This window comes from Chelonia mydas, chromosome 12 (assembly GCF_015237465.2).
Source record: "Chelonia mydas isolate rCheMyd1 chromosome 12, rCheMyd1.pri.v2, whole genome shotgun sequence".
In the NCBI taxonomy this organism is placed as follows: domain Eukaryota; kingdom Metazoa; phylum Chordata; order Testudines; family Cheloniidae; genus Chelonia; species Chelonia mydas.
The window spans coordinates 25,172,040-25,190,462 of record NC_051252.2 but is presented as its reverse complement, the minus strand read 5'-3'; the positions used below and the strand labels follow the sequence as shown (position 1 = coordinate 25,190,462).

The window sequence follows — 18,423 nt, the reverse complement described above, 5'->3', positions numbered from 1 at the left end:
GGCAGTTTTGAAAAATCTCACCCTTATCTTCAATAAAGATTTAAAACTTCAATTTAAGTGTACATGTATTAAATACAAAAATTAATACAAATATATGAAGTCAGTATAGTGGCCTATGTGTTGTTTTGCTACTAAATTCAACTTATTTTGTGCTGTCCACACTTTCAATTTTCATTTTGCCATAATCTTTTGTTTGGTAATACATAATAGTGCAATAAATCTCAGTTGGCTATTACAACCATTTGGGAGGAGTCTTTTGTCACCCCCGGAAGGATCAGAGGCAATTAAGTTGTGTGGGATAACCAGATTTGTTGGATATTCTACTGCTGATCAGCAGTGATATTTAACAAGGTTGAAAATTTTCTCAGTTTTCTTTAGGTTTCAAAGTTGATCCATTGAGATGTACAGGGCAGTTTAAACCTCTTAGAACTACAGTTACAGAATGTCTGTAAACTCAAGAAGACACCACTGCATTAGTTTGTACTCTGAACATTTTCAGCAATATCTTCTGTGAGGGCTAGAAATATTTTTAAGTGAAATTTTAAATTGGGAAACCCAGTTCAAAGGCAAGGGGTAGATTTCACAGCCACAAAAATCACTGTCTATGTACAGACCTAGGAGAGAGAACACTCGGAGACACATTCCATTTTTTCTATAATGTACACAAAAATTCTGTCATATCCAAGGAGAGATATGCAACATAATCTGCCAAATAAATGTATATATGTATATGCAGCTGCAGACATTTTCTAAAATCTTATATATTCAGAGAGTGTGTGCACATTGATAGTACTGTCAGAGTGACTGAACTGAGAATTCAAATGTGGAGGGGCTAAAACCCTTACATGGTCAACCTCTCCTATGCAAAATATATATTTGCAATTGATACCATCAGGTATATTCCAAAAGCAAATATTTGCTCTTCTGATATATCTTTATTATCCAGAGATTTGTGTTTTCATTGGTAGTTAGTGATGTTTTAGCAGTAGCCAGAGAAGGCTGGGCAATCCCCCTTCTAATTCCCCACATTCACTTTTAACACCTGTACAGCAAAGTTGTTGTTTTTTTTCGTGAAAAGAGATAATGAGTGTACACCGGATGTGTGATCCATAGAAGGCTTGATTTCTAGAAAGCAGGCAAACTCATTTAGGTATCCATCCCATGCAGAGGAAGGGGCAAGAAAGTATGTACTGAGGAGAGAGGGAATGATCCTACAACAACTCACTCAGAGTCCACTACAGAAATATGAACATGGGCAGGAAATAACACAACAAAATAGCCATAATTAATAAGAAACCCGGTAGAAACTAAGAAACCGCACTAATATACTATAGTAACCAGAGTAGACAACTAGCAATATTAATACTGTTACTCAAAAGAGTCTGTTTTCTCCAATGTCTGCAAAGGAACAATAATCAAATACAGAACTTAAAATAAAATTATCCTAGAAGTTGCCTCTTTCTAGCTTTTTGGCCCCTTCCTTTCCTTACCCTTCCCATCTCTCACTCGTTCTCTGCCTTGTCACCATTTTTTCTCATTCACATTTCTATACAGTGTATTCTCTTATATTTATTAGTCCTTTCAGGATTTCACCTTCTGTAGGACTCTCTCCTTCCACCACCATCCGTCAACTGTCTTCTTCCCTTGACCCACTTGGATTTCCACACTTAGGATTTCCTTCTTTGCCACCTTTGTTCCTTCCCCTGTCCCCCAGGATTTTCCCCCCACTCCACCCTGGGATTCTCCCCTCCCCTCTTTTGGATTCCCCTTTATCCTCTCTTTCCCTCACTCCCATGGGATTCTCTCCACCATCCCCTCCACTACTTTCCTGGAATTTTCTTCTCCCCTTTTGTCACTCCTTACAAGGCCCCAAGAAGCAAGACCACAGTGATGGAAGAAGAGAGATGGCAAGAGGCTGGGGACCCTCCAAGGCAACAGGTATGTCTGTCTTACTCTTCATGCCTTACTCTCCTTCACTGCAGGGTTAGCAATGTGAGGAGGAAGAGACTGATGCTGACAGGCCAGTGGGGGTTGCAATATGGCTCCTCTGCACTCTACGGTGGTACTGGAAGTGGCTTGAAAAACAGCTTTTCTGCCTCCTCCCAAATGCTGGATAAACTGGGGGGCAACAGGACCACAGGAATAAATGCAGAGCTGTCCTACAAGACTGTTAGATCATAGAATTGTCTCACAAGGGAAATAAGAACATAAGAATGGCCCTATTGGGTCAGACCAAAGGTCCATCTAGCCCAGTATCCTGTCTTCCGACAGTGGACAGTACCAAGTACCCCAGAGGGAATGAACAGAACAGGTAATCATCAAGTGATTCATGCCCTGTCACTTATTTCCAGCTTCTGGCAAACAAAGGCTAGGGACGCCATTCCTGCCCATCCTGGCGAATGCTCATTGATGGACCTATCAATAGTGGGATCCCCATTGCCTGGGACATACATGCCAAGCATGGCAATGTGCTAGTTAAAAATCCTGCACTGGCAGGGGCTGGACATGATGGACTAATAGGTCTTTTCCAGCTCTAATTTCAATATTTCTATGAGTCCACAGGGAGATCCAAATAGATCTCACAAAGCTCCTTTGCTTGCGGGAAACATCAGAGCTAAGTGGTTGCCGCTGCATGGTGGCTTCATTCTGAATTCTGTTTAACATAAATAGGTTCCACAGCTGCTCCTGAAGCACTGCTGCTTGCACAGCTCAAAGGGACATTGTTAATGCCACATTTATAATTTGTTAAGGAGTGTGTGGAGTGGAATATTTACAAAATTGCCATGAACAGAATGGTTTAAAGCAAAACATTTACAAAATCAATTAACATTATTTTGAATTATGCCTTGTCATTTCAGTCAGGACATAATAGCATGCTGCAGGAGAACCCGCCGCCTGCTGCTGTTGGGGAATGTGAGTGAAACACAAGTGGGAGGCCACAGCCTTCCTGTGTGGCATTGGACCAGTCACTTAACTCCTCCATACGATCGCTCTGTGAAATGGGGAGCAGGGGGATGAGGAAAACTTCATATTTATAGAGCATTTTGAGAGCTGTGGATGAAAGCACTGAAGTGCCCAGTATTATTTATGATCAAAAGTGAGCAAACATAGGGAGAAGAAAGCATGGTTAATATTCTTTCCATTCTGGTAATCTCTGGTTATTTCTTACAGTGGTGAGGAACGTTTCCTAACAAGCTATGTTGACAGTGTCCTTCTAACCCATGGTTTAACATACTGGGCACCAGCATGCACACCAAACCCTGCTTGGTACCACGATCAGTACAGTACAGTGTGCTTCCTGGATTGCCATAGGGGGCATGGAGTCAATACTGAGCCATACTGGGGGGATTCCTTGGCATTCTTATGGAAAGGCGGGTGAGCTGGCTTCCCTGGACCAACTTGGCAAATGTGGGTTTTGCCGACATTTAACAAAGGAATCCTTGCCTGACACAGAAATTTTGCTATATAGTGTTTGAAGACACATACATACGTATTAAATGTATAAAATACATTTCATATATTGATCCAGGATAAAGTTTATTGCGTTCATCCAAAGCAGATTTTGTTACTTTAAGATAACTTTTTAAAATAAGATTGTGACCTCTTTGGGGCAAAGTCTGATTTCAGTGTGTGTGTTACATACATAAAGGAGCTAGCACAATGAGACTCTGATCTATGACTGGGGCTTCTAGACACTACCACAATACAAATACTAAATAAATAATAATAAGACCACTGCATCTTTCCAGGATAATTTCACATCCAGATGGAATTTAGCAATATCTTAGTAGGAAACAAATAATAATGCGGGAGAGGGGAAAGAGGGACGGAATGATTGATGCATGGATCTACAACCAATGGATAAGACTGAAAAACTGAAAGGCAGTTATCGTTCCAGGAGAATAAAAGTTATAAAGGAGAGAATGCTGAGATCAGGCACCGACCCTGGTCAAAGATTCACATGAGCACAGAATAGATAATCCAGCCTTGGATAGAATTAACTGTTACCTATCAGAAAGTATGTCCAGTACTATGGCTATAGCTTAAAGCCAATCAATAATCCAGTCACAAAGAGCAGAGGGAAGAGAATCCATAACCGTATGTTCCGTACCCTTATAACTGAACAAAATAGCTCTTGTGTACCAGCTGTTCATATATAAGATTTACAGCCTTTGGTAAACATGTGGACAACTTCAAATTAATAGAAACCTATATAAAAATGAAGCAAATATTAAATATATTAAACATCACAATAATTATATTAATTACGTTTTTTACATTTTCAAACCTAAAATATGTGATTCAGTTGTAATTAAATACAAATGTCAACCTAAAAACTAATTTTAAAAGTTGTATTTTTTGGTGTTAATGCATTTGAAATATTTTAATGATTACATATAAAATGCTGTAGATGTGAATAGTGCTTATTTCAGGGAAAATGCAATTTGATTTCTGAAGCAGTTAGAACCCAATTCAAACAGGAAAGTAGCATCCATGTAAGTACTTGAAAAGAGCTGAGAGTTTCTTTAAGAAAACATGCTAGTATTTCCACATGACCTACTGAAGGGAAGGAGCACTGGTATGCTGCCAAATTCCAAGAGAGCTGAGCAGTGATTAGAGTTTAACTCCAGCATAGGAGAGAAATGTTTTCCTTTGATATCCCAACTCTAAAAAATTCCACAGCCCTCTCACTTCTCAAGTTCAAAAACATCCAATAAATACCAGTAAAGGAATTTCACTTGGGAGAAACTTCCAGTGTATTTCAATTTCTTAATTCAGCAAAACTTCCAATAATTTTTCACGCCATGCAGACACATAGCATGCCAATTTATGTGTGTGCGTGTAATTCTGTAGCCCTGAGCAGCATGGGAGCCAGGCTAATTTTTTTGCTAAATCAGATTTAGAGATTACTACAGTATAGTGGTAAGGACAAAGGCCCCCATCCTGCTCTCACTGAAAGTTTTGGCACTGACCTTCCGTGGAAGCAGAACTGAACCATGGATGGAGGCTGGTGCAGCAATCCAGGATTAACTTGCAGGGGAAGAGTGCAGCTCACACCTCTAACTCAGTCTCAGTTTGCTAGGGCTGCGGAAGTAGCAGACAGAACCCCCAGGATGAGGGCAATGCTGTGTGTCACTTGGTGCTGATCCCTCTGGCCAACTCAGGAGCAGTTTTGATGGACCTTGTAGAGAACTGAGTTCAGTCCTCATCTAAAGGGCTAGGCAGGTTGACGAGGGCAGGGGAAAGAAAGTACTGTGGGGGAAAAGAAGGATCCAGTGAGGATCCTTGAAAGGCTCAGACATCGTTGAAAATTAAATGCTCTTTTCTCAGACCTACAGGTCTGCCTAACTTACCTTGGATATGTACTGAACAGCTTTCCAAGGCTATAGAATAACAGACAGCGTTCACCAGTGTCTGACGGGCTCTTTGGCCAGATAGCCTCATCAGAGCTTGCACATGTGACTTGTGCCTGAAGGTTCTGCCAAATATAGGCCTTAAAGGAAAACTGCATTTAATTAGTTCATCCCACCTTTTACAAGTTCACATGGTAAGCAGACCTGTTCTCAGTGCATAAATAAGTGAGGGCCTCAGCTGCAAAACCTGAATCTGGATTTAGATTTAGAGTCCTTACCCAAACAAATGAAAAGGCCTGAGAGGTTTGGTTCTCTCTATGAAAATGCTATTGGTCAGTTACAATAATCATTGTTTTACACATTTGTATTGATTTCAATATTTTACAACGCACTCATGTTAGAGTATAAAGAGAGGCTACCGACTAGGAAAGACAAAGGCAAACATCCCCAATGGAGTTGCCATAAAGTCACATACAAAAATTATTCTCAATGGGTCAAAAAGTTCAATAAATGTTCTACTCACAAGACAAAAACATTTAATTTTAGGAATAAATCCCAGGATCTTCAAATAAATTCAGGAATAATACGTTGTGCAAGTGCAGATCCCCTAATAGAGAGAGCTAGTCAATCCTATTCATTGTCATACTCTATACGCTGAATCAGCTATAACCCCTCTACCTGTATAATTTGAAAAGAGCTCTTCACCTTTGTTTCAGCCCATCTGAGCTGAGTAAAGGGCCAGAGCAGCCTAAAGGGGACCTAAAATCCCTCTGTGCAGCTGGGGGCGGAAAACACCCATGTTAAAGGAACAGCAAAGAATCTCACCTATGTGTTTTAAGTAATGGCAGAAGATTCAGAGCTTTTGGGGATGCCTTTTTATCCTTTACCAATAACTGTCCAGAAGTTCCAATATCTTTTGAGCACATCTAGCTGCCTCCCCTTCAAAAAAAAAAGAAGCACCACAATTAGTTAAATGGATTAGTTAGGGCCTGATTCTGCAAAGATTTACAGATATGCCTAATTTTATACACTGTTAGCAATGGGACTAGTCACAGTGTGTAAATCTTCGCAGGATCAGGGCTTTCTTTTGTATAGAGCTTGGCAAAGCAGGGCAAAGGGAGAGAAATCTACTACAAAAGAGTTACATTTGAAAGTGTTTCAATAGAGTCCAATGGGTCTGACACTTCCCCACTGACACTGTCATTCATTATCACCCTGAAAAGGTATAATAAATATTTGAAACAGATATAGCTCCTTTCATCTCCAAGGACTGCAAAGCACTTGCAAACTATACACACTTTTATTCACACGCCTCTGGGGTGAAGGCAGCAGACAAGTGAACAGCTACACAACCGTGGGGGGAAGAGACAAAGACAGTTGAGGAAAAAATTCCTACTCTTATGAAAAGTGCCATGGGTCCTTTAATGGTGCTGGAGAGCAGACAAGACCTTGGGTTAGAATGTTTCCTCTGAAAGAGTCCAACAAAATAAAGTGTGTTGAAAAAATAAGTATATTCAATAGCTTTCTAAAAGTGGGTTGGGAAAGGCTGCAATGCTTAGTTTATTCCTGGCAACCAGTGCCTCTTACCTTGGGAAAATATGTACCACTGGGTAGAGAAAAAAGGTAGTTTTCCTTGAACAGTCACATGAAAACACAGGCAGGAAGGGCAAGGTCAGAAAGCAGTATGAGTGCAGTCATGCTCTCCATGTGATGTGTAGTATTTTTATAGTGAGAGAATGAACAAAGTATATAGGATACAACCAAGCTTTTGGAATAAAAGTTCTTGGGGGGGGGGTGGCGGGGGGAGTTGAAGGGAGGAAGCAAAATTATGTAAACCGTTTTATAAGCTGTCAGAGTTTTAAAGGCTCCATAGCAGGTTTGAAGAAGGATGAGGTTCATTTACTACATTCTTTCTTTCCATAGACAAAAGGGGCCAGTGAAAATGATTGACTGCAACTGTTTTGTAAGAGGTTGGTGTTATATAACAAATCCAATTCGTTCACTGCTCAGATGGAGAAATGCAAATATTTGTTTATTTTTAATGGGACTGCTGTTAACTTCAACATCATTCTTCTGTCTCAATGTATTTTAGCTACGATTGTTACAAATGACACCTAGGATTACTGTAACTGAAACAGACTAGAGAAAAAATATTTCCTTGTTTTTTCTGTGTGTTTAATTTCTACATTGGACAGTAATTTTTGTACAGTTTGGCTGTTTCCCCGGTATAGTAATTTCTTTTGTTTATGTGAGTCTTTCACACAGCAATGGGGAGAGGGGAACATTTAAACAAATAGGAAAATAATAGCAAAACTGGCTGAGAGAGACTGAGGCAGGTGTAGGACCTGAAATCTAGTCAAATTAAAAATTAAAATAAAAGTAGTTTAAAGTTGGCAGAAACCTTTAAATGTGTGTGCACTGTATTAGTTTGCCATTCAAATTCAGAGGTGGCTTGAGGAGGGTTGGTAGCCTTTTGCTTCCACCCCCAATAATTGGCATTTGCGTTGTTGCCAAGAAAGCGCTCCTGCTGACAATGCGCTGTTCACACTGGCACTTGTCTCAGCAAAACTTGTGTCTTTCGGGGTGGGGTTGGGGTTAACACCTCTGAAAGACAAAAGTTTTGTCGTTCAATTGCCAGCAGACCCCCTCCCTATCTACTGCCTTCCGGGGTGTGTGGATTACTCAGACTGCCAGGAAAATCCCTCCTGTCTGCTTGTCTCTTTCTCTGCATGTGGGCATAGCAGGAGCCTGCTCTCTCACTCCAGCCAACCATCAGAAAGTGGAGTGTCTTCAGTGTGTTGTGAGTACATAGCCATCATTTGAAGAAAGTGAATCAGTAATTAGGAACCAGGGCAAATCCTATGTTCCTCAAATGTGTAAATAGCTGGTTGCTTGCTTTGTATGCCTCCCTCCCTGTGGTGCTTGCCTCACTCTCCCTGCCTCCATGATTATCTCCATCCTTGCCTTCAGGGATTCCTAGTTTTCCTTTCTTTTCCTCCTCCATTGTCCTATTAACTCACCCCCTTCTATCACTTCCCCTCACTCCACATAAAAAAGCCTCTGCTTTTGGGGGGTGCTATGGATCTAACAAACTGAGTGCCAATCACCCTGAACCCTTTGCTTGTATGTTCTATCCCTTTCCCAAAGAGTTTACAATCTCATGCCACACTCCTGTGAACATTTATGCGACTGCATATCTTTATACCGACATAAGTAATTTTACTGAGTTAATGGGATCGCGCACAGGGATGTTTCTAAGACCAGCCATACTGGGTCAGATCCATAGTCCATCTAGCCCAGTATCTTGTTTCTGGGAGTGGCCAGTGCCAGAGCTTCAGGGGGTGCGTACAGAACAGGGCAAGTTGGAAAGTTCCAGAAGTCTTCCCCTCCCAGCTTCTGGCAGCGAGAGGTTTAGGGTCACCTCCAAGCATGGGCTTATGTCCTACGTTCCCTGTAAGTTGCGTGGCCACGCAGCAGCTCTCAAGGGCAGTGCAGGCGCCCCTCCTTTGGCCCAGCCCAGGCCCACCGGAGCAGTTGCAGCCGGGGAGAGGCACCTGTCACCCAGCCCTGAGCTGCTGCGGTGAGAGAGAGGGCTGGGGGAGTCCTCTCTTCCCACTGCATCTGCATCCCACACCCCTCATCCACGGCCCCACACCAGAGCCTGCACCCCAATCCTCTGCCCCAGCCCTGAGCCCCCTTCGCACCCCAAGCCCCTCATCCCTGGCAACACCCCAGATCCTTCACCGCTAGCCGGAGCCCTCACCTCCTGCACCCAACTCTCCTGCACCCTAAACCCCTCATCTCCAGCCCCACACCCCCAGCCAGAACCCTCATCCCCCCACACCCCAGCCCTCTGCCTACCCTGAGACCCCTCCTGCATCCCAATCCCCTTTATCCCCAGCCCCACCCCAGAGCCTTCACCCCTAGCAGGAGCTCTCACTCCCTGCCCCAGCCCTGAGTCCCCTCATGCCCCCCCCAGACCCTGCACTCCCAGCCAGAGCCCTCACCCTCATTGATAGACTCTCTGTCATGAACTTATCTAAGGGTATGTCTACACTACTCAGCTTTTATAGAACCCAAACCACCAAAAAAGAAAATCAACCTTCGCTGGTGGCATCTGACTCAGATGATGAAAATGAACGTGTGTCGGTCGGCACTGCTTTGGATTGTTGTGGCAGAACCCATCATCAACATGGATGCATGTCCCCTGGAATGGTGGTTGAAGCATAAAGGCACATACAAACCTTTAGCGCATCTGGCATGTAAATATCTTGTGACGCCGGCTACAACAGTGCCATGAGAACGCCTGTTCTCACTTTCAGGTGACATTGTAAACAAGAAGTGGGCAGCATTGTCTCCTGCAAATGTAAACAAACTTGTTTGTCTGAGCGATTGGCTGAACAAGAAGTAGGACTGAGTGGACTTGTGGGCTCTATAATTTTACACTGTTTTATTTTTGAATGCAGTTTTTCTGTACATAATTCTACATTTGTAAGTTCAACTTTCATGATAAAGAGATTGCACTACAGGACTTGTATTAGGTGAATTGAAAAATACTATATTTTTTTACAGTGCAAATACTTGTAATCAAAAATAAATATAAAGTGAACACTGTACACTTTGTATTCTGTGTTGTAATTGAAATCAATGTATCTGAAAACATAGACAACATCCAAAAATATTTAAATAAATGGTATTCTATTATTGTTTAACAGTGCGATTAATCATGCAATTAATTTTTTAATCACTTGACAGTCCTAAAATATAGGAACTGAATTACAGCAATGTGTTAAGCTGTGTTAAGTTTGGTTACACCATGTTCTGAGTGCTTCCCTCTAGATTTCATGATGTGACCCTTCTTCTCTGCTGTCTTTTAGACTGTAAGCAATTTAGGTCAATGGCTATCTGCATTATATTCTTGCATCATATTCAGTGCCAAACATTTCTATGCTACAAGGTTCTTTTTAGAATGTCAAATTTTCTATCAAAATAAATAAAATTATATAAAGGATAATGTAAATCTGATGTTTGCCCCTCAATGTACAATCTGTCAGTTTTTAGAAGTGCATATTTAAGGGTGGATAATAAATCTGGTAAGCTTTACACTTTAGATATCATTGCAATTTCCCTTCAACAAATACTCATTTCTCATATTAAACAGGTTATATTCAAGAATGAGTTAAAGCTGCTAAAATAAGTAAAACTAAAAGCAAAAGTCAGAGCCAGCCTTATGCACACGCAAAGCTAGCAGCTGCTGGGAGTTTCAAATCCCGTGTATGATATGCAGAGATCTCCTGCAGCAGGAGGAGGCAGCTCCTCACTGCTTCTATACTCTTGGCTGTATAGTAGCCCAAGTTTAATGATGGGCTTGAGCAACACTGTCAGATAGCCAGCTCACAGAGCTGATTCCCCTCCTGTACAGCTAATATTGACTGCAATAATGTTTTGACTGCCAAACCCCACATTCGCTGATGAATGCCTTATTTGTTCTAAAAAAAATATGAACTGAAACCTTAATCTGAATGTAATTTTTCGTTGTCTTTTGGGGTCTGTCAAAGTGTTTCTTCATCAATTTGATGGTTATTTAAAATTTTGCCTATTTCCAGCTACATTCTCTAGCAAACCATGTTATTCCCTGGAGACGTTTTTCCTATGATCACCAAGAAAAAAAATCAGTAAGTGAACATGAATAATTAGAGTAAACATTTATTAAGATTTTTAATGTATTAGATGGAGGAAGTAAAAACATTTAAGTTTGGCTTTGTCTGGATGAGAATACAGGAGTTAAAACAGACAGGAGTGTTCAGTAGTAGTCACTGCTCCTGTGTACGAACTGAAGAGAGACACTGGATTTATGGGTTATTACAACAATCTGTAATCTGCTTAGCCCCTCCCCCTAGCTTTTTTTCTCTTTTCTTTTCCCCCTCTGACTGGAGGGGTGTTTACGGACCATTTCACCTTTGAAATGTGTTAACTGCTTATGCTAAGCAATCTGTTCCACCTTCCATTAGCTGTGACACTGAGTACACTTCCCAGACCTAAAGAGCTGTCTAAGCTCAAAAGGTTGTTTCTCTCACCAACAGAAGTTGGTCCAATAAAAGATATTTCCTCACCCACCTTGTCTCTTCAGTGAAGACACTCCTGCTGTTTGCCAGGCTGAGACATTTCTCTTTCAAACTGTGGTTAGCATGGGAAAAACTGCCTCTTTATACCCAGAGTATGATACTGATCAACAGCAGCCGGGTAACAGGCACGATATGGGCATTTTTCCTTTTTTGCCAGTGTTTTCATGCTCCTTTTGAAAACTGTCACTTCAGTGATGCTGCAGCTGGAAATGGAAAACTCTTCTAGTTGCCTATAGTACAAAGTTCTGTGCACAAGAATAAACATACTGGGTAATTCTCTTACTGCTAATAAACAGTTCATGTTCTTTCTAAATTTCATCGTATTGGTTTCGCCCATTTCTTTTCAAGGTTTGCTGTGCTACATTCTTTACTGTACATTAATGAACTAAAATTAAAAGTGAGACATGCTTAAGTTTATCCTATATCATCAATAACTCATATTATTGCTGCATAGGGCTTCAGAAGGATTGAATTCAGCAAAAACTCTATTGTAGAAACTCACCAATCTTGGTGTGGAAGGCAGCTATTTTAATGGGAAAATGACCAAGGAAATCTAACACATGTTGGAATAGTCAGAATTTTGGTGAGTGACAAATAATGGAACAGGTGTCTAAGGTATAAAAGCCAGTTTTCTTAGAGATACTGAATTCTTGGTTATTTCTAGAAGCGTTTCCCAAACTTGGGACACCGTTTGTGCAGGGAAAGCCCCTGGTGGGCTAGGCCGGTTTGTTTACCTGCCGCGTCCGCAGGTTCGGCCGATCGCGGCTCCCAGTGGCGGTGGTTCGCTGTGCCCGGCCAATGGGGGATGCAGAAACTGGTGCGGGCCAAAGGACGTGCTGGCCGCCGCTTCCCACAGCCCCCATTGGCCGGGCACAGCGAACTGCAGCCAGTGGGAGCCACGATCGGCCGAACCTGCGGACACGGCAGGTAAACCAACCAGCCTGACCCGCCAGGGGCTTTCCCTGCACAAACAGCCTCCCAAGTTTGGGAACCACTGCTTTAAGCATAGGAAATCAAGTAAGAAAGGGTGTGCACTGAAGCCAAAACAAAATCAACTTTTAGTAGACTGAAGGAGGGGCAGCTCTCACCATATCAGCCACGGAGAGGGAGTTGTGGTGAAGCACTGCTTGCTCAAGACAAGGAAAGGAGAGTTCCTCACTGCTTTTAGCAGAGAATGGTGAACTGCACTGCCCCTGCAACTCCTTACTTTAACCCCTAGTAACTTGGGTTCTAGTACTGCAGACCGAAGGCCAAGTCTACACTTGGAATGCTTGGCTGGTATAGCTGTAATGGTATACTATACTGGCAAAGCACTCCTAGTGTGGATGCAGCAGGTTATACTGATAAACTGTGCTTTTCCTTATTCCAGCCCCTCTTCCCCACCCCCCGACCAAAATAAGCTATACTGGCAAAACCCGCCCAGCTATGTTGGTTAGGGCATAGGTGCTGACTCTGTGGGAGCACCCACAGAGAAAAATTGGTGGGTGCACCTAGCAGCTCCTCCCCCCCACCCCCCGCAGCTTACCTCCGCTTTGCCTCTGCTTCCTCCGTGAGCGCGCCTGCTTTTCCCCCCTCTCCCTCCCAGCCCTTGTGCCGCAAAGCGGCTGTTTTGTGTGGCAGGGAGGAGGGGGAACATGGCATGCTCAGGGAAGAGGCAGGGCCAGGGCGGGGATTTGGGGAAGGGGTTCAATAGAGGCAGGGAAGGGGCGGGGAAAGCATGGAGTCAGGGCGGAGCTGGGGGCGCGAGCATCCACTGGCACCGGGGAAAGTTGGCACCTATGGATCAGGGATCACAACATAGTAAAAATGTGTAGTATAGCCATGGCCTTACTCATGTAAACATCTCCCACTAAATTCAGTGCCACTGTTGCATGAGTAAGATATGCAATGGGACCCTTCGATAATAAAGCCAGTGATGTTTCTCAGCTATGTCTGCTGTTCCCTACATGCCTTGAGATTCTGTCCCCTTCAAAAAAGTACTAGAATTTGTCTTGTCTAATAAAAAAGGCACAACATTTTAAGCAGTCTGGATTCGTGTTTATTGAAGCCAGTAACTAAAGACGTCCTCATTTTTGCCAGCACTAGAAAGCAAGATTCCACATGACTGCATACTGCACCTGGTTAAAGCCATACAACTGGACTAAGGTTTGTGTGTGATACATCTGCAGTCCTAACTGTAAGTTAAAAAACATCAATAAACTTAGTATACAGGACAGTTAACTTTCATTTACAGCATGTATATTGTTAAGTTCATGATGTACAGAGCAGTCACCTTCAACGTAGTTAAATTAAATAAAATATGACAAATTCTGTTCAGTTTAAACAGTTTCTAAAACGCCAATAAAAAAGTGCAAACTTAAAATCAAGCAGCATAACCATAGCATTTTTATGGAGGGCCAATCCTTAACCTTTATACTTGCCTTATCTTCAAGTTGATAAGTTATTTTATTTTCTTAAGTTTAAACAGAACAGTAGATGCAATCACTATAATGCATATAAATAGTCATATAATAGTTTTAACAGTCCACCACACAAGTGTATCCTGCAAATAAAATTAATTTTATTTTAAAAGGTAAAGGCTGTTTGCAGTTTGGCCTTTGGTTCCAATGCTTGAAAACACCAGAAAAACAACTGTGCAGCTCTCCAAAGTTGCTAGACTTTGGCAAACAGTGGACACTACATTACTTACAACTTTCTTCCAATAAACTAGGAGCATTGACTTGCAATGAAGAACTAGAAATCAAACTTCTGTTTTGTTGGAAGCATCTCTTTACACAACTGACAAATTGTATAATACGTTACTGGCTTTTGCTCAGTTTTAGTAGATCTAACAAATTATACTTAAATTGTAACTTTTAGCCATATTGATACAGAAAGTGCTTATCAGTTCAAACGACAAAACATTAATACAAATATGCAGTTTTGAACAGGTTTCATTACAACTGTATACCATTAGAAACACATGCTTTTTCAATTTACGTGTCTTGCTTTTGATGTTTTATTCCCCAATCTCAATATCACCAGGACAGTATGCAAGTGCTTCTTCTGGTGTGGTAACAGGATTTTTTATTTTTTTTTTACTTCATCTTGTCACTGGCACCTGTTACACCAGGCAGTACAACCACACAACCTATCTGCTGTCCACAGCCTCTCAGTTTTCAACCATTTAGACAAATGTGTAACTCAAGGTCATAACATTAAAAAAGTAAAAAAATGGAAAAAATATATTTTCAAGAATAAAACTGGCACAAGTAACATGCTTTTACGTTAATGTTTGTCAAAGAGGCAAGTAAATACTCTTAGCTTTCTAGATAATGTTTAGACAGACATAAAAAACAGGAAAAAGCCAGCCTCTTGATTTAACATAGGATTTGAAGTTATGTCCAGGACTGTGTTAATCATTAATCTAATTCTGTATATTTAAGTAATGATATATATTAGGGAAGCTATATCCAGACATCAGATTTAGTACAACAAACACGTTCATATCAATAAAAAGTAAACTCTGTGTCATTCAAATTGTGGTTTTTTTCCCTTCAAAGCACAGAATATGCTTGATACAGTTAACTTATGGTAGTGTTTATGTGTAAAACAAAATATACCGTGATAAAATCAAAGTGCCATTTCAGTAACTGAAGAAGTGTTTTACAGAACATTGGTTTGAAGTGACCAAGGACACTACTCCATATAGCAACAGGGGACAACTGCAACTTTCCATTTGAAAATGCTACATTTAGGGAAAAATACAAACTGAACAGTCACTGGTTCTATATTCTTCAGTGTACACATTCATACTCTTCAATTTATTGTTAGAATTGGAGAGTCTGCTGCAGATTGCAGCCTACCTGGCTGGAACAAGAACCTTGAAAGTCTATAAACTTACATAGGTATAAGGCAGGAATCAGTCTAAGCTTGGTAGCCATTGCTTAATTACAAACAAGAAGTATTTGAGTATTCTGTAGCACATTTCATTATGGGAAAATGATATGTCACCCACCACTCTTAGACTAGCCTCTTGGCATTTAAAAAACAAGGCAGGAGCAATCAGAAAACAGGATTTGAAATTAAATACAATTGTCAAAACTACTGATTTTAAAATAAAATCAAACAGTGACTGTTTGTACTACAGTGCACAATAAGTTCCAGCACCTTCTAAAGACATCACACTCTGTGCCAGGCACTTGGATCTAAGCAAGTTGTAGTTTCTCCCTGTGTTAGCTATACCAAAAAGGGCATCCCCACATTTTATACATCTTTTGTTAAAGACGCAATTTATAACAAGAATAATTCCCATGATGCTTAGTGTTTGGCTTGGAAATTCTCTAATTTTAAGAAGTCTTTTTAAACAGTGATTATTTGCCCTATGTTGACCACAGGATTTAGTAACTGTGTTCCCTCTCCAGACCCGTCAGCATTCTTTATTCCCACTGAGCCAAATCTTGCGTCCCCCTACTAGTGCTGCATTTCCTACCTGGATTTCTCTCTCCTCTATCTAATTAATGCTGTGCTATATCACCACCTTTCCAAGTACACCAATGTGTTTGCTAACGTACAAATGGCCAATTCCTGTAACTCTGAAAAGGGATTTCATGTCTTTCTTGCTTTGCTTGCAGTCAGTAGTAATATTGCAAAAGGAATTCTGCATTTTGCTTCTCTGTGCTCTTCATAACAAGAAATTCAGCTGCTGATGTACCTGCTTATCTCCAAAATCAAGAGAATTGCCCTATATAAACTCTAAATGGTTATCTTATACAGAGGGATTTTATATGCAAACTTCCTGAATGTGCACTTTATACTGGGACAAGCCAATGAAGTTTTAAGTTCATTTCCCCTGTCCCAAGAAAACTTATAGCATCTGCCATAGCAGAAAAAACCTGGTCTGATCAGATCAATATACATAGTTATTTGGTCATTTACATATACATTTTTTAAGCGCTATCAAGCTTCATTCTCTGTTGGAGAGTTTGCTGTTACCATGGAATCGGGCTTGCGAGTCATTCTATCCAGTTCTTCTTGAACATTTGTCAAAACAGTCTTTTGCCCTAAAGAGAAAGGACAAATAGTTAGTAATATAGTTGAAATGCATTGTTTGAAATATCAGCAGCACAAATATTTATAATAATTGTTTCTGTCGGTATTTTATTTAACTTCTCATTATTTCATCCATCTTGCTAAGAACATAGGGCCTAATCCAATTTCCAGTTGATGCCTATAGAAAGTCTCCAAATAACTTCAATGAGAAATAGATTAGGCCTTAAAATAAAAGAGACTGCTGTATAATTCAGCTTTTAAATATGTATGATGTACATTGTTATGACAACTGAAATTTTAACAGCAATCATGTTAAGATGTTTCCTCCAAAAAACTAATAAGTAAACAATTCTTCCATCATTAGGATGATCATAGTATGTTTGTCATATCGAAGAGTATTTTAAATGGAAATCTTTAAGTATTTAATAAGTTGCACAAGAAAAAAAAATCATGATGATATATGTGGCACTTGCTACAAAGTGTTGTTACTTTGGTTTTAATCACACTCATTGTTTCCTTCATTATTAACTGTATTGATCTCTCTCAGGAATCAAAAGTTTAATTCACATTCTGCATTTTTCCCGTTTTCCTTTAAGGGGCACAAATTGCACATTCTTTAATACCGCATGAAGTGTTAGAATTTAAATGTGTTGCATTCATTAATTAAAATCAACAGATACTCTAGAGTAGATGTACAAATGGGAGATTTTACCATTCTGATTTTTATACATTACGAGTAATATTCAGTTCAGTTATAGACACATCACTAGCAATTTGTAGTTAGTTTTATTTTCTTCTCTGTTTATGCTTAATATATGAATTAATATTCATTTGTTAGTCTGTTTGTAACCTGGTTTATCACTGTCTGAATATGGACTTGTATATGATATATAATTTTTTTTTAAGTTAAACTACACAAATGCTAAGGTATAAAAGCAAGGTTTTGAGACAGGCACTCAAAATAAAAAATAGATTAATTATATAACTATGTACAGCTTCCTCCAATAGTCTTTTTATCATAGCCAAAGAATTTAACAAGCATCTGTTTTCCAGCTCAGAGATGTGTGTAAAATATTAGGTGAATTTTTCCCAGGGTACATGCTGAAAACATTAAGTGGCAAGGTATGACTGCTCAGAGATTTAAGCGCTTTTTCCACAGTACAAAGGCACGACCAAGTTAAAAACAGCTATCTTTAATTTTTGCAAAGGGCTAAAATACAAATGCAAGTTGAAATCGCTTAGCAATATTCATATCAGCAGTACGAGTACTGAAGCATCTGTTCGAACAGTACTTATTTTGAAATTAGTTTGTGTGCACACAAATATTAATACAAAGCCCATTTTTCTTGCATCCTATGAACACCTTTGAGTTAAAAAGGCACAAAGAAACCCTGCTCACAAAACAGAACTAGGCCTAGGTTTGAAGACATCAAAAAGTAAATAAGATGTGCCAGGAGCTGGCTGCAGGAGGGGAGGCAAAGACTGTACGAGCAGTATCTGCCGAAATGAGGAACTTCTTTCAAACATGAGCTGAAAAAAGTTTTGGAAAATAATACAACCCAAAACCATCCTGATGGACTGACATCTGTGGTATTTTTCTCAACCCAAGACATAACCCTATAACTCCTCCCACTGAAAGTTAACACTGACGGATCTCTTCAAACAATACATTGGGAATAAGTTTACTACTTAAACAAATGTACTGAAGAAAGTGAAGTTCTGACATTTTACACTGTCACTTAATTGCTACTTTGATTAAAATAAGTTAACTACTCTAAACAAATCTGACTGCTGTGATGTAAAGTGGTTCAACAAAACTGTCTGGAGAAAATCTCTGTCTATATTTTAGCAACTAGTGATTTTGGGTACCCAATTTGAGGTACTATAAAGTGTCTTGACTTTCAGAAAGTACT

The 18,423-nt window shown here is 40.3% G+C and overlaps 1 protein-coding gene across 2 annotated transcripts in view; it reads right to left on the bottom strand.

The window, feature by feature from the left end:
- Positions 1-13,494: 13,494 nt before the first annotated feature.
- The window catches only part of DYNC1LI2 (dynein cytoplasmic 1 light intermediate chain 2), a 43,540-nt gene continuing 38,611 nt past the window's right edge, over positions 13,495-18,423 (bottom strand). Inside the window, exon 13 of one of the 2 annotated variants that reach the window (XM_037877513.2) lies at positions 13,495-16,521. In XM_037877513.2, coding sequence (XP_037733441.1) covers positions 16,418-16,521 — 104 coding nt within the window. In that variant the 3' untranslated portion in view covers positions 13,495-16,417. The remainder of the gene's footprint in view (positions 16,522-18,423) is intronic. The other variant, XR_005222206.2, reaches the window with a different exon arrangement.